This window comes from Bos grunniens, chromosome 2, assembly GCF_055505025.1.
Source record: "Bos grunniens cultivar Pamir isolate PY7600 chromosome 2, Bosgru_T2T1.0, whole genome shotgun sequence".
NCBI classification, from domain to species: domain Eukaryota; kingdom Metazoa; phylum Chordata; class Mammalia; order Artiodactyla; family Bovidae; genus Bos; species Bos grunniens.
Genome location: NC_141166.1, coordinates 5,935,326 through 5,957,237, shown reverse-complemented (window position 1 = coordinate 5,957,237; position 21,912 = coordinate 5,935,326). Strand labels below are relative to the sequence as shown.

The 21,912-nt window shown below is 40.8% G+C and overlaps 1 protein-coding gene across 10 annotated transcripts in view; it reads left to right on the top strand.

Annotated features, from left to right (window-relative positions):
* USP48 (ubiquitin specific peptidase 48) overlaps positions 1-21,912 on the top strand; it is a 72,852-nt gene that overhangs the window by 45,446 nt on the left and 5,494 nt on the right. For 6 of the 10 annotated variants that reach the window (XR_015137068.1, XM_086327218.1, XM_086327200.1 and 3 more), the window contains 9 exons: positions 2,687-2,758; positions 8,856-8,980; positions 9,148-9,270; positions 9,571-9,632; positions 9,903-10,013; positions 10,618-10,748; positions 11,102-11,208; positions 14,973-15,077; positions 18,157-18,312. Coding sequence is in view for 9 of the 10 variants with exons in the window: in XM_086327218.1 (XP_086183344.1) it covers positions 2,687-2,758; positions 8,856-8,980; positions 9,148-9,270; positions 9,571-9,632; positions 9,903-10,013; positions 10,618-10,748; positions 11,102-11,208; positions 14,973-15,077; positions 18,157-18,312 (992 nt within the window). In the remaining variant the exon portion in view is untranslated. The remainder of the gene's footprint in view (positions 1-2,686; positions 2,759-8,855; positions 8,981-9,147; positions 9,271-9,570; positions 9,633-9,902; positions 10,014-10,617; positions 10,749-11,101; positions 11,209-14,972; positions 15,078-18,156; positions 18,313-21,912) is intronic. The other 4 variants (XM_086327248.1, XM_086327238.1, XM_086327246.1 and 1 more) reach the window with 1 other exon arrangement.

The window sequence follows — 21,912 nt, the reverse complement described above, 5'->3', positions numbered from 1 at the left end:
CTCAGTTTAATTTTGTAATCAGTATTTTATAAGATATGGGGAGTTAAGGCATTAAAACCTTTTAACTTTAAAATAGAAATTGTTTGAACAGTTTATTAATTGAGAGATACAATTAGTGATCCATAAGAAATTATTTCATTTAACTTTTATCTCCAGATATTAGTATTTATCTACATATATTTTTATTTATTTTTACCTACATATATTTTTATTGTTTTAATATTCTTAATCTTTTACTGAATTATTCTGTATTTACTGCATTTGAATATTTGTGTCATTTTATTTGGTATGGGACTTCTCATGTCACTGCCTTTTCTTTTTAAGAATATAAAAACAGTAGAAAGGGAAAATAACTCAGTCTTACCCGACTCTTTGCGACCCCATGTAGTCCATGGAATTTTCCAGGCCAGAATACTAGAGTGGGTAGCCTTTCTCTTTTCCAGGAGATCTTCCCTACCCAGGGATCGAACCCGGGTCTCCCACATTGCAAGTGGATTCTTTACCAGCTGAGCCACAAGGGAAGCCCAGGAATTCTGGAGTGGGTAGCCTATCCCTTCTCCAGCAGATCTTCCCGACCCAGGAATCAACCCGGGGTCTCCCGTATTGCAGGCGGGTTATTTACCAATTGAGCTATCAGGGAAGCCCAAAGCCACTATTAATTTTAAACTGTGATTTTTTTTTTTTAATATTTAAAAATTTGAAGAGTGTTTTTCTTTTGGTCAGTGTATTTTATTGTGCTGTATACTTCATGAAGTTAACATTAGTTTCAATTTTATTTTGTATTGTTTTTGAAAAGATAGTTTTAAATATAGTTAATGTATTATAACAATTATATATCGTATATGACTTTTGCATTGTATGTCACTGTGCTGTATACTTGAAACTTCCATAAAGTTGTACATCAACTACTTCATTAAAAACAAAGATCGAAAACATTACTTTTAATGTGTCATGTGACCCAGGGTGTTAACTATCTTGTGTTCTTTCAAGCCTTTTTATATGTATCAGCGATCTTTCCTTTTTTTTTTTTTCCTTTTTTTTCCACATTAAAGTATATTTGACTTGCTGTCTTGTGTTAGTTTCTTGGGTACAGCAGAGTGATTCAGTCACACACATGCAGCATTCTTCCTCATATTATTTTCCATGGCGGTTCATCACAGGATGTTGAGTATAGTTCCCTGCACTGAACAGTAGGAACTAGTTGGTTATCCATTTCACATATATAAGCTTGGTCTGATAATCCCAAACGCCGAGCCCCGTGCCTCTCCCACCTTTCTTCCCTTGGGCAGCCGCCATGTGTTCTCTAGGTCCCTAATTCCCTTTCCGTTTCATGCATTGGTGTCCCCTTTGGGACTCCAGCGAACCTTCATTTTAAGTAAAGTTTGATGCCATAATAGAAAATGCCTTGGTGTCCTAGATTGAAAACATCTTCATGTTGCTTTCAGAGTAATAAAATGCTTCTCATCTCCCCCTTCCTCCATTCAAAGATTTTAAAAGCTTGAAGCGAGGTAGAAGTAACAAAGTCTTTCTACCAGATATCCCTGTAAATAGTGGGTTTTCAGAATGATGCTTCCATTGGCACAGTTGTGGATCTTACTTTACAAAGACATTCAGTGTTTTAAAATCTAGCGACTAAATTTCATTGAATGCATATATTTATACATTGAATATATATGTGTATATATAAAATATACATTGCATGTGTATATATAAGTTGAACGTAATATACATTGAATATGTAGTATATATTGAATGTATATATGTAATATACATTGAATGTGTGTGTGTATATATATATAGAATGTATATATTTATTTATTTAACTTATTTCAGCTTTTTACAATTAGTTTGTAAACACAGATGCAGTACCTGCTTCTCTGCCTAATTTCCACAGTGTGTGACCCAGATTGAGAAACAGACAGGAGAGTTACCTGGTCACGTGTTTTTGCCCATTTTTCCACTTGAACCTTTTGTTTTTTCCCTACTTGACCTTTTTAATGACTAATTAATAAATTTTAATTTATTAATTTAATTTTAAGTAAATGTTCTTTATATATGTTAAGTGTATCAAAAGTGTGTTGTGTGCTTAACCTGGAAAATCCACGCACCACTATTCTGTAATCCGTTGGTCTTAGGACTTGTCTTACGTGATCCTGTTCCCTGGTACACACAGCTACAAATTGACAGTTGGGACAGTGTCGACAAGTGGGCAGAGCAGCCATTGTAAGAGAACTGGCAACAGGAAAAGGAGTGTTTTAATTATGTGTATTTAGCATCAAAGGTTGAATCCTTATTTCGTTAGCCTTCTAAAGCTTTGTCTCGTTGCCCTAAAGAATCGATGGATGAAAGTAACATGACATGTATATGATTGTCCTGGTTTATGACACAGTATTCTACGTATGTAGATTAGAATTAATGGAAAGACAGATGAACTGTTTTTCAGTTTGAAAAAAAATGCATATTACATAACCCAAATCTTTAAAAAGTAAAACTGCCATTCAGAAATTGTTCTTTCCTTTTAAGGGAAAGATGAAACACTTCTTAGCTCAACTGTCAGAATCAGCCGGGTCTGATTTTAGAATGTTTTAAAGTTTTCTGTTTGAAGCTGTGTAGAGTAGTGTCTTCGCTCCTTTTAACTTTAAATGTAGCAGCTAGAGGAGTTACTCTGTGTATGTCTTTTGATTAGATGAATCAAAGGAAGAAAGAAAGGAGGACGAGGAGGAATTGAATTTCAATGAAGACATTCTGTGCCCACATGGTAAGCCAAAGTGTCAGACTTCCTCTGTTAGTGTTTAGCATATCATAAATATTTTGTTAACAATATTTCCTGCTCAGAGATTAGGCCCTGATGTGGAAGGCATGGCAGAGTTAGTGGCTTTCTGAACTGGCCGTGACCTGGTGGTTCTGTTCTTGCTCTCTCTTCAGCGGCTAGCTTCTGTGGCCTGCCTTCACGCCAGTGCCTCTCACACCTTTTCCTTTCTCCTCACAAGAAAAATTGTAAATAATACAAGATAGAATTTCCCTGTATTTTAGAGGGGAAAATTTGTCACTTGTCACATTGAAGGGCTTTCTGAGCTTGAAGGAGGATTTCAGTTATTTCCCATTTCTGTGTCTGTGTCATTATCCAGATGTGAACACTTTGAAGACAGCATTTTTATTTTCTCCTCATGACTGTTTCTGGTTTAGTGTCTTAGACATTGATTGGCTAGCTACTGCGTACTATGTATACTCTCGGTTTCCCAGTCTTTATTAATCCTGTGCATTTGTTCATGTATGTATTTGGTTTTAGTGAGAGCCCACTTGTAATAGATGAGTTTGTTTGATTTTTCTTTGGAGAGGGACTCCTTGTATATACCATATGGTTTCCCATTGTCAGCACTCTGAAAGCCAGAAAGGTATCTCCTTCTCCAAGCCTTCTACTGAATGGGTTCCCCACTGACTCTCCCTTCCTTCTTTCCTCTCCCCCTCCCTCCCTCCCCTGGGAAAAACTGGCCGCAGAGACACTCGGATGTCAGTGGTGAATCTCTTAACCCCTGTTGGCATTTCTGGTTATGCGCTAACATATTGAGAATACTCCGAATTCTTTTTTTTGATTGACGTATAGTTAATTTATTGTGTTGTTACTTTTATGTGTACAGCAAACTGGTTCTGCATATGTGAACATGCCCATATATATTCTTTTTCATTATGGGTTACTGTAAGACACTGAGTATAGTTCCCTGCGCTTACTGTTTATCCAGTTTATATGTAGTAGCATGTATTGCTGGTCTCAAACTCCTTATTTATCCTCCCTCTGCCCTCCCCTTTGGTAACCAGAAGTTTTATTGCCTGTGTCTGTGAGTCTGTTTGTTAAATAAGTTGGTTGTGTATTTTTTATATTCCACATGAGTGGTATCATAATACCTGTCCATCTGACTCCCTTAATACGACAACCTCTGGGCCCATCTGTGTTGCTACGATGGCCTTATTTCACTCTTCATGTTTGGCTGTGCTGGGTCTTCATTGCGGCGCTCAGGCTCCCATTGCAGTGGCTTGTGTCCTTGGGAGCACAGGCTGTGGGCGCACGGGCTTCCGTAGTTGTGGCTCTCAGGCTCTAGATCGCAGGCCCAGTAGTTTTGGCGAGTGGGCTTTGTTGCTCCAAGGCACATGGAGTCTTCCTGGACCAGGAATCAAACCCACGTCTCCTGCACTGGCGGTGGATTCTGATCCACTGCACCATCAGAGAAGGCCTGTTTCATCTTTTTTTTATGACTGGGATGAATCAATTCCTTATATTAGTTCTTCATTGCCTCATTAGGAACCCATACTTGATGCCTAACCCTTGCCCTCATTCACACCTTATTTTTTCTCTTTTGATTGCACTGCACAGCGTGCACAGTCTTAGTTCCCTGACCAAGGATCAAACCCTTGCCCCCTGCATTGAACTCGCAAAGTCTTAATCAGTGGACAGCCAGGGAAGTCCCTAAATCAGTGATTTTGTTAATGAAGAGTCCTTGGTGATGGTGATAGTAGTTGTCACATGAGTGCCACTTCATGCCTTTCTAGACACAAACTCACTGCCTCCCGTGCAGGAGATGCAGGTGCGTTCCCTGGGTCTGAAAGATCCCCTGGAGGAAGAAATGGCAACCCACTCCAGTATTCTTGCCTGGGGAATTGCGTGGACAGAGGAGCCTGGCAGGTTACAGTGCATGAGGTGGCAAAGAGTCGGACACAGTTGATGCGTTACTAGAGCACAGTAGGAACACAAGTTTGAAGGCAGATGTGTAACCCTGAATGGCAGACAGATTAAGTAAGCCCTAGAGGAAGGTGATACGAACAGCCAGGAGTAAATTAGCTTTTCTCCTGGTGCTTTCATATCAACTCTCTTTTTTTTTTAACCTTTTGCTGTAGAGTTGCACACAGCATAAGTGCTTCCATTTTGAGTGTTGAGGAATCTGTAGTTAAACACTAAGTTTCCGTGCTCGATGCTGCTTAGCAGGGTGAAATGGTGCCAGAACACCGATTGTCTTCCTCCCTCGCGCACTGACATTTGCTCTCAGCCCACCTCTCTCATCTTGTCATTTCAGTTTTACAGCTTTGACTAGGAAGCATGGCAGAGCTGCGTGTGATTTCAGGACCTGTGCCATGCCCCTCAGCTTGTCAGAAACGGTACATGAGCTTTTTTTTTTTTGGATCTTCTAGCTTGATCTGCAGCCCAGTGCCATTTGGTTGCTGCACCTTGTTATCTCGAGTTTAAAAAGCACCGTCTCAGTTCTTGCTTTTGTGGATAGCACCTCTCAGTGTACCATGTCCATGGCAGCAGGCTTTTCAGCTGCAGGATGTGGAACCTTACTGAGAACCCACCCCTCAGTGGAGTTACATTTAGGCTTGTTTCTGAGCTGTGGTCTTGGTCGTCGTAGCACTGAAGCAGTAAGATGATGGTTGGGCATTTGTTGAGTGTTGTGCCCAGGAGTTTTCTAAGTGTGTAGATATTCACTCACTGCTGGATTATTATTATACTGCTTCTGCTGATGAATAAGCAAACTGAGGCATAGAGAGGTGAGTCATTCGCTAAAGGTCACCACACTTGATGGTTAGTTTCTCCCTAGTTGTGTAATCAGAAATTCTTTTCCTTTAAAATTTGAAGGACTTAATGGATCTTTCAATGTACTGTTTGTCCAAAGCCCTTCATAGACAGTTTTTGTCCCTTCCACCTCTGGCAGCTAATAAGATCTCTGTCCACAGCCCTGGGACACTTCCCCCTGTGCAGGTCCCAACGCGTGTAGCATGTGAGGTGCCCTGCGGACGCCTCACACATGTGCAGTGTGAGGGGCCCCAGGTTTCCTCATTTGGTGTCCCCATGGGGCTGTTTCACTGCAGAATTCTCAATTTCATTATCTCCTCTCGGGCTTCTCAGATTTCTCCATAAGCATCTTTCCTCCTTCTGCCTGGAAACTGCAGAGCCGACTGTCACCTCAGGGTTACAGAGAAGAGGGCTTGGAACCTCTGCCTTCTGTATGAAGCCTTCACTCAGCCGCATGCACCTCAGTGTGCTGCCTCACATCTCCGCTTTGCGTCCCCAGAGGCCCCTGGTTTTGTGCCATCAGAGCAGCTTGTGTCTTTTGTGGGTAGAGGGGGGCAGGTATCTGTAGAACGTATAGAAGAGGGAGCCAGAATTTTAACCGTCTCTTAAACAGACTGTAATCTGTTCCCTTCCGAGTACCCCAATTTCCTGGGTTTGTGGGGGCAGTTCTGTAGTGTTGTAAATCTATTTGCTTCTTGACTTTCGTCGATTTAGAGTTCATTTTTCTTACATCTCATCCATCCACCTTCTAACCTCCTATAATATCTGTTGCTGTTGCCTCTGTTCTTTTTTATCCTTCATTATGATTTTATGTCTTTCAGTAAAGATCCCTGTTACTGTGGTTTTAATGTCATTTTAAAACATCATTTTTATCTAGAAATCCTTGTTTGAATTTTCATACTCTAAAGCTTGCGTATATTTATCACGGATTTTATGTGAACTAATCACGGATTACATTCCGTTGGGTGGTTTACTGCTGTCTCAGAGTTCAGCATTTACTGCGGATATTCCAAATCCATCAGGCTGTCTTATCCATTTCATTCTACATTTATTTAACAGTTAACCTTCCTTGTTAACTTACGTTGTTTATTACACTTGTTTACTAAGGAGCTGAGCAGTTTTTTAATCAATCTTTTTTCTTTTTTAACAAATTCTTAGGATGTTCTGTGACCCAAAATATTAGGGTTTGAACTAGATTTTGTCAGGGAGGAGATTTATCCAGAATCTAAAGTCATTGTTAACTAGATTTCTATTTTTACCAGAAGAATCTTTGGGGATTACATTATCCTAATATGTTTGGTGAATTAAATCTCTCATGACTCGTTTGATCCTTGTATTCAGAGATGTTGCTTACAAAATGAATTTATTTTATTGGCTTTCTCTTAAGATTTAAGAGAGTGTTACATATTGCAGGATACAAGTCTGATTTCTAAAAATTCATGTCTTGAGTAAAAGTTCATTTTTAGGTTTAACAATATCCAGATATATTAAATCATGATATGTTAATATGAACCTAAATTTAGAAGCATAGCTAGGGGTAGAGCAAAGCACTTTATTAACCAATTTCTGACTGTAGTATATTAGAAGACTTTGCTGACTTTTTAAATAAACTTGAGTTATTTTTTTTAATTACCTGAGAAATGCACATGCAACATTATAGCCAGTCATAAAGTAAAAGCACCCTTACCCAAGAGAGAGGCAGTGTAGACTCCAGAGCCTGTGGAATCCTATTTAAAATATGTGTTTGTATTATCGTTTCCTTCATTCTCTCTCCCTTTCTGAACCAGATTTGTTTATACCACATATATGCAGAGGAAGGGTACTTTTAATAAAAAATAAACCACTTTAAAAAGTGTAATTGCCTTGGAATTATTTTTAAATTAGTTATAGAAGTCTGCTTTAATCTTTTTTATAGCTGTATTATATTTCACCATAAAGGTGTACTAAATTGAAATCTGATTATCCAGTTAGTGTTTAAAATAATAATAATAAATTCCATAAAAGAAAAAAATAATAAAACAATTAAATTTAAAAATAATAATAAATTCCATAATTCTGTCTGAGGGTAAGCATTTTAAAGTAAGTTTTCATAACCTCAGAGGAAAAATTTGTTAACCTACTCTTCAGAAATAAAGTTAATTTTTACGTTGTGACCTATTTTCTCTAGTAATAAATATATTAAAGCAGTGTAATCTTTTCTTAGGATTAATCAGAGCTCACTAAGAGGAAGTGATGCGTGGAAGTTAAGAAGATGAATTTTGAGGCATTAGAAACTATGGAGTTTAGATGAGACAGATCTGGTTTTTATATCCCAGCTTTGTTATTCACCAATTGTGGTGACCCTTAGTGTATTAATTTCTCTGATTCTTGATTTATTTATTATGGAAAATACATAAAGCAAAAGAATTAAGATAGTGCATTTAGAAAGCCCTTGGCTTTCTAACTCTTATTAAACTTGTAAGTATCTTGCCAATGGCAGTAGAAACACAGTTTCCTTTGGAACCTTAAAGAATTTTTTTGGGTAATGAACCAAAAAGGTCCATGTATGCACTTCACTGTCTGCTGGGAACAGCTGAAGCAGCAGAACTAGACCCACAGAACGAATGAGGGATAGAGTGGGGAGAACGGCCCTGGAATGCTGGAAGCATCCATGTGAGCAGTAGATCGAGGCGGGCTGATGAGGCTCAGGGTCACTGCCGTGTGGATGTTGCTGTGATCTGAGGAAGGGAAGGTGCTCTGCTTATTTCTCCTCTTCTCGGTTTCTAAAGATCCGTAGGATTCAGGTGTTTGCAGTAGTAACAGCGAAGCAACTGGGTATTGACTGGAGAGGGTCTTCCAGCTTAACAGTAGATGGCTTCACTATTTAACTGTCAGGGTCACACAACATTGAAAACAGCATTTTGGTTCAGGGTGAATTTAGTAAAGTAATAAGACAAAATGGGAGAAAATGTGTTCTGCAGGAAAATTGTGCTGTTTGAATGCAGGTGGAGATGAAATGCTGTTGGACAGCCTCCACAGTGGCACCGCAGAACCTCTGGAAGCCCTTTTATTGCTTCCTTCACTGGCAGGAAGAAAGACCTAGATTAAGGACAAAGGAATGGCTAGCTCCTTTAGAATTAGTTGAAACTAAAAATTTAGAGATTTTGAAATTGGAGAGAGAGAGAAAATTACAGCACTTTGGAACAGAAGGATAAGAAGCGCTACAAATTTGTATTAAGTAGATTTTTGCAGGGTATATATTAACTTTTTTTTCAAACTCCCCCCCCACCCCTTTTTTTTCTTTTTGACCTAGGCGAGTTATGCATATCAGAAAATGAAAGAAGGCTTGTTTCTAAAGAGGCTTGGAGCAAACTGCAGCAGTACTTTCCAAAGGCTCCCGAATTTCCAAGTTACAAAGAGTGCTGTTCGCAGTGCAAGGTGCATGCCGCCCGCGGTCCTGACAGCTGTGGAAGTCACGTGTCTCCTCCCTGGATTGATTTTCCAGGAGAACTGACATTGCACTTTGAGTGGAGGTGTGGGGAGGCGGCAGGTCCTGTGCTGTCAGCTGGAGATGGTTGATCGCTTCCTGCTTGGTTCTCTTTCAGATTTTAGAAAGAGAAGGGGAAGAAAATGAAGCCTTACATAAGATGATTGCAAATGAGCAGAAAACTTCTCTTCCAAATTTGTTCCAGGACAAAAACAGACCGTGTCTCAGTAACTGGCCAGAGGTATAATGATTCCCACAAAGGGGCAGAGTCCATCTCATCTTTGTAAGGCCCTTGCCAAGTTGCTGAGTGAACAGTGCTTTCAGAATAATGAGATCGTCTCCATTTCTCACATTTGCATAGTTTTCTAAGCTGGAGGATTCGACTCTTCCTCGTGGTTGCTTGGTAGAGGGTTCTATTTCCATTTTATTTACGAGACTTTAAGGGGCCAACCCACAGTTATATGGAGACATTTTCTGTATAGGATTTAGGTTAAGAATGCAGTGAATTAAGAGATACTTGTGTCTGATTTTTCTGTTCCAGGAAACAGATGTGCTCTACATTGTGTCCCAGTTCTTTGTAGAAGAGTGGCGAAAATTTGTCAGGTAGATACCAAAGGTTACCTATTTCCCTTTTTTTATTTTTGATTACAGTATTTTTAATTCATGAGTCATAATTATGGTACCTTACCTTTTACTATAATTGCCTATACTGAAAGCTTTTTTTCCTGAGAATTTAAATGAATAATCCTAAGAAGTACGTTTAATTATTAATATCCTTGAAAAATGTCTGTAATTTTAAAATAATCATAAAAAATGCTCTCTTCAGTCATGCCATAGTGAAGTATATTGATCGTCCTTTGCTCATTTGAGTAGGAAACCTACCAGGTGCAGTCCTGTGTCATCGGTCGGAAACAGCGCTCTCCTGTGTCCCCACGGGGGCCTCATGTTTACATTTGCTTCCATGACCAAAGAAGATTCTAAACTGTGAGTTTCTTCTCTTCATGCGATGTTTGTTTCTGATGATTAATAGAATGTGTTTAGGAAATGTCTCGTCTGACATAGTCTATTTTAAGAACTAATCTTTTCTTGAATTGTGGGGTTATTTCCTCTGGTATAACCAGAGGTTGGCTTGTCTTTTTTTTTTTTAAAGACTGCTTCTTGTGCTCCCTTTGGCAGCACATAGACTAGAAAAAAAGACTGCTTTTCCATAAAAGTCGGGAGGCTGCCTGAGGCTACTTGCCCTTACTTCTCCCCTCTCCTTCCTGAGCCCTGCTTTCTCCTTAGAAATTGCTGGGACCCAGGACAGTGTCTCTAGGTCACGTCCTTACCCTCTGTAGCTAACTTCTTTGCTCAACTTTGGCTTTTGAGGTTTAGCCCTGTTGATTCGTGTGACTCCAGTATATTTACTTTCATTGCTTTTTTTCATACAAAAGAAAGTTAGAGCATTCTTTTATTTGAAAAACTACCATTGCTGTTGGTGTAGCTTTTCCTTCTCAATTTCTTTGTATTGAATAGTGGTTTGGATAGTTTTGGTTTACAGATGGATTCTGTCCTTGTGTCTTAACGCATGTTGTGTTTTTTTGCACAGTATAGCTCTCATATGGCCCAGTGAGTGGCAGATGATACAAAAGCTCTTTGTTGTGGATCATGTAATTAAAATCACGAGAACTGAAGGAGGAGATGCACACCCTTCAGAAACACAGTATATTTCTGAGCCTAGTAAGTATTCATATCACTCTTGGTTTATGTAGTTAAAAGTCACAATTTTAACGGGGAGGCAAAGAGTATGCCAGTATTGTATTCTTTACTTAAAGATCTCGTGGTGGTCCATTCTATATTCCTTAGATGGAAAGTATCATATAATGACCATACAAATATTTTTGACAGTAAAAATGTACTTATTTGCATATAATAAAATATAGCCATTAAAAAATAAGAGTAGTAGCTTGCTAAATACTCTCTGGTAACTTTGAAATGTTCCTTTAGATCTTTCATTCTTTTGGTAGTAATTCCTCAGCTACTGGTATTTTCTGGTTTTACCTTTTTTAAAAAAAAACTTTTTTTCTTCTTAGAACTCTGTCCAGAATGTCGAGAAGGCTTATTGTGTCAACAGCAGAGGGACCTGCGTGAATACACTCAAGCTACCATCTATGTCCATAAAGTTGTGGATAATAAGAAGGTACCAGTCCCTCTTGTGGCCATAACTAGTAATAATCAAGCTTGCTTTTTGACTTGTTTGATTTTCACTGAATATTGCCTGGAGTTCCTTTGAAGGGTGGAGCCATTGAACTGGAATGGAAAAGGAATCGTTACATAAATTTATGTGGATCTGTTGTTCGATCACTAAGTCATGTTCAACTCTTTGTGGCCCCATGGACTGCAGCACGCCAGGCTTCCCTGTCCTTCACTATCTCCTAGAGTTTGCTCAAACCCATATCCATTGATTAGGTGATGCCATCCAACCATCTCATCCTGTCGTCCCTTTCTCCTCCTGCCCTTAATCTTTCCCTGCATCAGGGTCTTTTCCAATGAGTCGGCTCTTAGCATCAGGTGGGCAAAGTATTGGAGCTTTAGCATCAGTCCTTCCAGTGAATATTCAGGATTGATTTCCTTTAGGGTTGACGGGTTTGATCTCTTTGCAGTCCAAGGGACTCTCAAGAGTCTTCTTCAGCACCACAATTCAAAAACATCAATTCTTCTTTATGATCCAACTCTCAAATCTATACATGACTACTGGAAAAAACCATAGCTTTGACTATATGGATCTTTGTTGGCAAAGTGATGTCTCTGCTTTTTAATACAGTGTCTAGGTTTGCCATAGCTTTTCTTCCAAGGACCCAGTGTCTTTTAATTTCATGGCTGCAGTCACCATCTGCAGTGATTCTGGAGCCCAAGAAAATAAAATCTGTTACTGTTTCCACATTTTCCCCATCTGTTTGCCATGAAGTGATGGGACCAGATGCCATGATCTTTGTTTTCTGAATGTTGAGTTTTAAGCCAGTTTTTTCACTCTCCTCTTTCATTCTCATCAAGAGGTTCTGTAGTTCCTCTTTGCTTTCTGCCTTTAGAGTGGTATCATCTGCATATCTGAGGTTGTGGTTGTTTCTCTCGGCAATCTTGATTCCAGCTTGTGATTCATCCAGCCCAGCATTTCCATGATGTACTCTGCATATAAGTTAAATAAGCAGGGTGACAGTACACAGCTTTGACGTACTCCTTTCTCAATTCTGAACCATTCTGTTGTTCCATATCCTGTTCTAACTGTTGCTTCTTGTCCTGCATACAAGTTTGTCAAGAGGTGGGTAAATGATCTGGTATTCCCATCTCCTGAAGAATTGTCCACAGTTTGTTGTGATCCACAAGGTCAAAGGTGTAGTCAATAAAACAGTGTGGTGTAGTCAGTAAAACAGAAGTGGATGTTTTTCTGGAAGTCTCACTTTTTATTTGATCCAGTGGATGTTGGCAATTTGATCTATGGTTCCTCTGCCTTTTCTAAATCCAGCTTGTACATCTGAAATTTCTTGGTTCATATACTTTGAAGCCTAACTTGAAGGATTTTGAACATTACCTTGCTAGTGTGTGAAATGAGTTCAGTGTACAGTAATTTGGACATTCTTTGTCATTACTTTTCATTGGAAATGAAATAAAAACTGACCTTTTCCAGTCCTGTGGCCACTGCTGAAGTGAAATGAAGTAAAGTTGCTCAGTCGTGTTGGACTCTTTGCAGTCCTGTGGACTGTAGCCTACCAGGTTCCTTTATCCATGGGATTTTCCAGGCAAGAATGCTGGAGTGGGTTGGCATTTCCTTCTCCAGAGGATCTTCCTGACCCAGGGATCGAATGCAGGTCTCCCTCATTGTAGGCAGACGCTTTACTGTCTAAGCCACCAGGGAAGTTTACTGGCATGTTGTGTGCAGCACTTTAACAGCATCATCTTTTAGGATTTTAAATAGCTCAGCTGGAGTTCCATCACCTTCTCTAGCTTTGTTCATAGTAATGCTTCCTAAGGTCCACTTGACTTCACACTCCAGGGTATCTGGCTCTAGGTGAGTGACCACACCATCATGGTTATCCAGAACATTAAAAATTTTTTAAAGTTCTTCTGTGTATTCTTGCCATCTCTTCTTAATCTCTTCTGCTTCTGTTAAGTCCTTGGCCTTTTATGTCCCTTATTGTGCCCATCTTTGCTTGAAATCGTCCCTTGGTATCTCTAGTCTTTCCCATTCTATTGTTTTCTTCTATTTGTTTGCAGTGTTCACTTAAGAAGACTTTTCTTATGTGGGTCTGAAGTGAAGTGAAAGTCACTCAGTCGTGTCCAGCTCTTTGTGACCCCATGGGCCCAGTCCATGGAATTCTCCAGGCCAGAATACTGGAGTGGGTAGCCAGCCATTCCCTTCTCCAGGGGATTTTCCCAACCCAGGGATCGAACCCAGGTCTCCCGCATTGTGGGTGGATTCTTTACCAGCTGAGCCACAAGGGAAGCCTTATGTGGGTCTAGTCAGTTGTTGATTTCGATGTACAATATTGATTGAATGCCAGCTGTGTGCTAGGAACTGTCTTGGGATACAGCTGGTGCAGAAGACCACTGTACCTACCTTCGAGAGTATTTGTACCTAGTGAGGTAGATCAAGAATAAGCTGTGTAAGATGATTTCATATAAGAACAAGCATGTTGAAGGAAGTCTTGCAGAGTAGAGCATTTGACTGACAGAGGCGGAGGTGCCCTGTTAAATAGGGAGGGGGTGGGCTAGGTGCCTTGGAGGAGGAGTTGTTTTACCTGAGCACTAGCTGTCAGAGACCCTGCCTGTGACGTGGAGGCCAGGTGGGAGCGTAAGCCTGGCGCCCTCGAAGTAGAGTCAGCGTTGTCTAGAGCAGCACTGCCCAGTGGATGCTTCTGCGGTGGCGGAGGTGTTTTTATCTGCATCGTAGCCACCAGCCACCCTTGACTGTGGAGCATCTGAAATGCGACTGGGCTGACTTGAGGAACCAGGTTTTTATGTAGTTTTAACTTCAGCAGACCTGTGTCACCTCTCACTCCCATAGTGGGCGGCACTGATCTAAAGAGAAGTTTCTCCCAAGGAGGAGTCAAATTTTAATTGAATTTTGTACATCATACCAGGGATTTGGGATCTTTGTTCGAGGCCTAGATGTAAGCCACTGAAGCTTCAAGGGAGGTCATGGTGTGATCTCACTTATGCTTTCAAAAAGTCACCCTGGCCATTGTATTTGGAGTTGATATGGACAGAACAGAAATAAGAAAGACCACTGTAGAGTGTCTTGCTTTGGTTGACCTAAAGGGTAGGTGAAACATAGATTTGGGTGTATTTTGGGAGCACGGTGTTACTGTGGACTGTTTTTGGAGCATTTTCACTATATTAAGTATGGCTCTTAGGTAGATCCTGACCCAGTTCTCTGGACACCTCATTAATTTGATTCCAAGGTTTTTGAAGTTGAAGACCACATAGATGCATTATATTTGGTGATATTTGCCAAACTTGACATGAATTTTAGAAGGTTACCTTACAGATTACTCTCTGATGATCTAGGGTTCTGCCTCAGAAGTTGAATTAAGGAGGCCTTATGACCTTGTTTGCTGGGAAAGTGGATGAGTAAAAATGTCTGTTTTTCCCCTAGTATTTTCTTGTATCTTTTGTACCTCTTAGTCCATGTATATATTGATATCTAGTGTGAAATATCCAATTTAGGAAAAGATGTCTTATTATTTTTTAAGTTCGGTAGTGGTATTTCATCCGTTCTCTTTATCCTGTGTTAGGATAAAACTAACGTGTTCACAGAGCACAGAAAACAAGATTGCCGTCGTGTCTTGATCCTCTGTCTGATCTGTTACCCCACCATTGATGAAGTTGTGCCGTCAAAGCTCCACCGTCTCCATAGCTCGCTTCCCTAGGGTCTGACCTACTTCTCTCTTTTCCTGGCGCATTCAGGTGATGAAGGATTCAGCTCCAGAGCTAAATGTGAGTAGTTCTGAAACAGAGGAGGATAAGGAAGAAGCTAAACTGGATGGAGAAAAAGATCCAGACTTTAATCAAGTATGTGTTGAAGCTGCTTTTCGTTGTCACCCCTCCCACTGCTCTGAAAGCGGTCGCTCCGAGCCCTTGGGCGCCTCGCTGTGGCCTGTGTGCGGTGCTGGTCCTCAGGACCCTTTCCCTTCTTGTCCTCGCTGGCTGGAACGCTGTAGCCGTCCCGATTTCTCATGAGAAGTCATGGACTACGATACGCCAGAATTAATTGCTATTAAAGAAGAAGGGCTAAAATATACTGTAATGATTAAATTTTCACCTGGAAAAAAGACTTTAACCATAATCCTGGTTTGCTGCTTAGTCATGGAATATTTATGTATGAAAAAATTACTAAACTCAACTTCTCTCATTACAAACAAAACACATAATAATAGCCTTTATAACAGTGAAGTTTATAGAAGAGACTTTCAGGTCTCTCAAGGTGTTAGTCAGGTGACTAGAGGCAACCTGAGTCTTTGATTTTTCATTGTGATGACCTTAAATTCTTCTATTAAAATAACCTATTTTGTGGATTTTTTTTATGGTATTTCTACCCCTCTTGTTTGGGAGTATGGTTTAATAATCAGTTTGGAATCTGTTCTTTCAGTGAACTTTGTAAATCAGTTTGTAAAGTTTTATATATACAATACTCTCCCTCTCCCTCTCCCTCTCCCTCTCCCTCTCCCTCTCCCTCTCCCTCTCCCTCTCCCTCTCTCTCTCTCTCTATATATATATATATATATAATATATTGTTCTTATTTATGTCATTTCAAGCTTTCCTCTTCAGCCCAAGGGTTACTTAGAAGACTTCTAAAAATATTTTCAAGTGAATAGATTTTTGAGAAACTAACTTTTTTGAATGGCTAGTTTTATCCATTGTTGTCATAACCACAGCCGTTTTTAAATTGCTTTCTGTACCTCAATTGCACATGGCAACAGATCTCCCCTTTACAAATATGATAGAGAATGTTTGTTGGAGAACATTGTTTTTTATGCCATAGTTATCTTTATACTTTGAATTTTCTTCTGTCTTTCCTCTCATTCTTTGGATGTTGTAATACTCTTGACTGATATTTTAAATATTTCATCTTGCAAAAGAAAGTGTAACCTTCCTTTTGAAAAGAGTAGGTGGTCCGAGAAGAATGTCAAGTGTTTTCGGAATTTCAGACTCCTCAAACCTTTTCTTTGTAATACGTTGCAGTATCTCAATACAAAGCTTCTGTAATTGCTGTTTTAAACCCTGTAATATAAAATGGTGCATTTGTGTTTGTCCTTAATGGACATAAACAAATCCCCTTTCCTCTTTTCTCTAAGCTAGATCAACCCAGTTCCTTTGACTTTGACCTTATCTACCATTTAGGTTAATAATGCACCCAGTATTGGATGTTACTTAGGTAATTGAAAGCCTTCTAAAACCAGTGGACTGGTTTTTGTCAGATAAGTTGGATTTAAATTCTATGGATGTTTTAAAAATATAATTCTGGGAAAGGCTTTTAGACTCATTTAAAAACATATCTTGCCTAATGCTCAGGGCTCTGTTATTTGGTTGTGTTTTATATTTCCAAAGTAAAATTGTAGGTTGTTACAGATATTTTCCCTTATATTTCTAACTGAAATTTAGGTCCTATTTCACAATTGAAAAATACTTGAGTTTGTTTTTTTTTTTTTAATAGTTGAGCTTGAGAAAAATGTTACCAGCTCCCACATTTTTTTGGGTTTTTTTTGAATTGTTGAGACTGAGAAAGCTGTGTCAACTCCCACCTTCAGTGTTTCTTCTGTTGGAACTGCCTGTGTGCCCCTTTAGGTTCACGGTGAGAGCTGACTCGAGCCTCGTGCAGCACCAGCCAGTGGTCTGGCGGCCTCAGCAAATGCTGCTCCGTTCACTTCCTGACCCTCTCTCTGCTTTGTAAATCTCTGGCGCTCCATTGACAATGACTGTGTGGCATCTGTGTCCATAATGACCCCGAAACCGCTCTGGTTATGCACAGCTGACACTCGGTGACAACTGTGGAAACCAGAGCCGGAGCCTGGGGGTTTGCCTCATCCAGATTTAATTAAACCCGGGGGAAAGAGTATTTTAAAAATCTTGTTTCATTCCTTCTGTGGCTTGGTTAGCAGAAGAATCTTGTCTTGTCTGGTTGTTAACCTATTCATGAGGCATTATTAGAGTATTTTAGAGAAATATTTGGTTTTCATCTATTATTTTTTTCTTAAAACTAGTACAATATACATTACATATGCCTGTACTTTTTGCTGAACCATCTTTCAATTGTGCACATCATGGCATTGCACCTCTAAGTTCTTAAACCAGTTCTTGTCAAAAAAGGCAATATCCTGTTTACCTGTAATCAGATTTCTTCAGCTATCCCTAATGTGCCTTAAACAATTTTTTCTCCTCAAACCAGCATGCAGCCAAGACACACATTGTTTTGTTTCACTTTAGACTTTTTTCCAAAACAGTTACCTGGCCTCTGCCGCCTTTTCTTTTCCTTTTTGACATTGACTAGAGACCAATTCCTTTTCTTGAATTGAGTAGATTGTCTCACATTCTAGATTCAGCCGATTGCCTCCTTATGTTACTCGTTTTAACTTACTTCTGTCCCCTGTATTTTCTGTGATTTGCAAGCTGGATCTAAATATTTGATTAGTTTCAAGTCAAACATTTTTGCAATTTCAAAGGCAAACCTTTGTAAGTTTTTTAAAGTTCTCAGCAGTTTATAGTTAGCATCTGTGTCATTCACTAAAAGAAGGAAATGTTTAATACACAGATTAGGATTCAGTGTATCATAACTGTTTTTCCGACTTAAGGTCAAACCTTCCCTTCTGCTTATTTTTTCTTTTTCTGGCCCGCTCCCCCCACCCCACTGCTTTTAAATGTCCTTTTTATAATACATACATTTTTAAATCCTGGAGCTTGTGTGCAGTTCAAGGACTTTAACTTTTTCAGTTTTGGTCTGAGCCTTCTAAGAACCTTCAGTGAGTTCCTACTCACTGTTGAAACTGAATTTCAAATGGTTAACATTCTGATAAACTGCTTTTCCTTGTGTTGTGAAGTTTGAGCGGGGTCATGGTGTGGGTAATTTCATTGCTTTTTTCTGGATCTGTATAGAGCGATGGAGGAACAAAGCGGCAAAAGATCTCCCATCAAAGTTACATAGCCTATCAGAAGCAAGTTATTCGGCGGAGTATGCGACACAGAAAAGTTCGTGGTGAAAAAGCTCTTCTCGTTTCTGCTAATCAAACATTGAAAGAATTGAAAATCCAGGTGAGGAAAGTATAACATCTGTTTAGTCATGCTCTGAACTTACAGGACCTTCACGAGTTTCTGCTTTGCACCTAAGTATTGAGCTGTTGGGAGAGGGCATTTTTGAGTTTAGAATAATACTTGTTGGGTCCCCAAATTCAAATAACTCTTCCTTTGGAAAGAGCTTCATAGTTTTCCAAAATTAGCCAAGCATCTGTGAAAAGGGAAAGTGGGGGATTCTGAAACCTTGAGCCAGTTCTGAGTAGCCTTCCAATAATGAGGAGGAATATTGACAGCCATTTAATGGTTCATTTTAGGTCATCCCCAGTCTCTCCCACTGCACCCCTCTTCGCCCCTTGCTTTTGCACATCGACACAGTGGAAGAGAGATGAGAGTGCCTCCTGGCATTGTTTCCTGGTAGGAACGCGAAAGTACTGTAAACGAGGAGCCAATGGTACATCCCAAAACCCAGGAGAGAGAGGCTAATATATTCAAGATGTCCATGAAAGAAAACCTGGCCCCTTATCTGTTCTAGTCACTGATACAGACCCCAGAGTTGACCCAGTTTCCCTCGTTGCTACTTTGATGTGGCGTAGTTTACTGGTTATGCATTTTGCCTCGTGCTGATATTTATCATTGTAATTGAGCAAAAGTATAGGCTTCCTTTGAGGGTGTTCTTTTCCAGATTGTCCCGGGAACATTACTTCCCTTGGTTGAACCCATGGCTCTGAAAATAAATGTGTTGGCGTAATATCTTTATTCTCTTACTGTAGCTCTTACATCTGAGAAAGCTTGTCTCTATCACCGGCTTTCTGCTTGCCAGTGGTAAACCTCGAAACATGCAAAACCTTTAAATTACAGAAACAGCCCCTGTGGATCAAGACATTGTCAGAGCCCGTGCTGCTTTTATTGTGGACTCGCCCTTTTAAAAGAGTAAATCAAAAGTCAGCAGAAAGAGCCTCCATCCTGGAGCATGTCACCTGCAGACAGTTGTTAGAAGGCAGCAGCTAGCCCCCCGGATGTGTGCGTCCCAGAGGGCTCCTGTACCAGGACCTTCCTCTCCCCTCCCTTCCTTACGTGGAGGACCACTGTGATCCAGTCAGTCAAGAGAAGGGGCAGTGAAGCATGATCCCCCCTTGGTGCTCCGAGGCGGTGCTTTCACAGCCTCCCAGTAGATGGGGCCTTCTTGCCGCCCTGCCTGAGCGCCGTTCTGGCTGTGGTGGGCGTGCATGTGACCCTCAGCTGGTGGTGGTGGGTGAGTTTTCAAGCACGTAGTGCGTGTTTTTATGTTTCATGGCGTCTCTTCCGTAGGGTCGACCACATTTCCAGGTTAATAGGATGGCGACCATACCCATTTATAGTTGCTTAATTCATCTACCTATGAGGCCATAATGTAAATGAAGTACAAATCCATCCCTTTTCTCAAAACATGTTCAGTATTTAATTCTCTTATTCCATTTTCCCAAAGATGGATTTTGAGCGAGTGGTATTGCCTGCCTTAGGAAGGAGGAAATATTCCTAATTTGCTTATTGCATTTCCTCATTTCAGCCAATAAATACACCTGCACACACGCACGTTGTGGCGAGCAGCATGCAGCTGTGGGAACAGAGCTTTCGTTGTTCCTGTTAGGCTTCCCAGAGCCACTGTGCTGCACTCGCTCATCACACAGACCTGTAGAATGGCAGTTCTCCTGAAGCATTCTCCCTGCACCTAGCGGTTCATGAATTGCCATATTGTAGGCCATAGACTTCCATGCCCTCGGCCTGTTCTCTCACTCTGAAGTAGCATTTTCTCCTCACTAGGAAGCACTGTTCGTCTTTGGCAACATCACTTCTGCAAAACCTGTCTTGGCCTTCAGTTATACAGCGTACTCCTCCCTTCTGTGCGCTCTGCCAGCTCTGTGTGGCTTTCTGCCACCATCTCCACCGCTTGGTTTTTTTTCCTCTGGACCTCTCTCTAGTGGGATTACTACTCACCTTTATAGTTCCAATACCTAGCACAATATTCAACACACGGTGTAATAAATCTTCATTCTGTTCAGTTCAGTTGCTCAGTCATGTCCGACTCTTTGAGACCCCATGGACTGCAGCACGCCAGGCCTCCCTGTCCATCACCAACTCCCGGAGTTTACTCAAACTCAGGTCCATCGAGTTGGTGATGCCATCCAGCCATCTCATCCTCTGTCAGCCCCTTCTCCTCCTGCCTTCAGTCTTTCCCAGCATCGGGGTCTTTTCGTTAGTTGTTGAATAACTTGAAATGTCCTTGTCTGTGGGCTGAAAATACAGAGTATGAGCCTCCGCCCCTGAGTGACGGTGCTGGTGTCTAGCGGTATTTGCTGTTGTCCGTTCTCTACCCCTGAGTGACGGTGCTCGTGGCTAGCGGTATTTGCTGTCCGTCCGTCCTCTGCGATGGTGCGGGGACCCTGTGTGTCCCGTTTAGGCCCTGTGGACCAGCACTCGTGCAGTTGGCAGCTGTGGCATCGCCTTCATTAAAGCTGATGCCAGAACGCCTTCTCCGTCGCTGTGCTTGCTTCTTCCTGGGTCCTGTTTATGAACGCGGAGCTGTCGCCTCTGCCTGAGGTCCATGTGCTGGGCTGGCTTTGGTAGAACTGTCCTTTCTCACCAGAAATAGGCTCAGTTGTTCCATAGAAGGATCGGTGATGATCGCTGTTTAATCAGCCTCTGCTCGCCACTCAGGGCCTGAGGTCCTTTGGAGAAGTCCAGTTATGAATCTGGCTTAACAGGGAGGAGGCCATTTTTGTTAGCCCTCTTCTTATTTACTTGTGCGCTGTTATTAAAATCACTTTTCTGGTCAGGGTCTTCCCAGCTTATAAAGCTCTTGGGCCCAATTCTATGCAGATGTGGTTCAGGGCTGCCTGTTTAGTTTTTCTGGATTTTTTCAAAGAGCAGAATCAAGTGCATAAAAGGGTAGAATGATTTCCCCATAGCATCGTGGATATTGGTATAACAAAAGATATGTGTAGTAGAGCGCATTCTGTTGACTATGTAACTCAGGTGTGCAGCATAATAAAGTGAATATTCTGGAACACACCCAAGTGAAGAATTAGAACGTATTGCTGAAGGTATCTGCGTGTGCCTCCCTAAGCCCAACTCCTTATTTCTCTTTGGTATTTACCACCTGGATGTGACTAAAAAAAAAATATTTTTTTTTTTTATTCTTCTGAATTTGAAAATAGTGTTTAATATGCACAATAGTCTTTCTGAATGTATTTAACACTTGGCTAAAACTGGGGTGGAGTACATGGTCCCTACCCTTAAGAAATTCATATTTGGCTCCTAGAGGCAAGACTCAATCTAAGAATATATGGCAGTCCTAACGGCTAAAGTTTGTATTCCAGGCTGCTCACAGAAGGGCATCAAAGAGAAGAGTCCAGATAGCCTGCTGGTTAATTTAGAGATGGTCTTATGAAAGAATTTAGAATTGATTTGGTTATTAAAAGGATGTGGGACCTGGGCACAGTGGAAGTAACCGAAAGAGCCGTGCCCCAGCCTTGTCACCAGAGTGACGGTCAGCCCCGCCCCACCTTCCACTTTGATTTCTCCGCACCCCCACCCACCGAGGGGTCAAAAGAGGCAGAACAAAAGGACCTGGGGGTACAA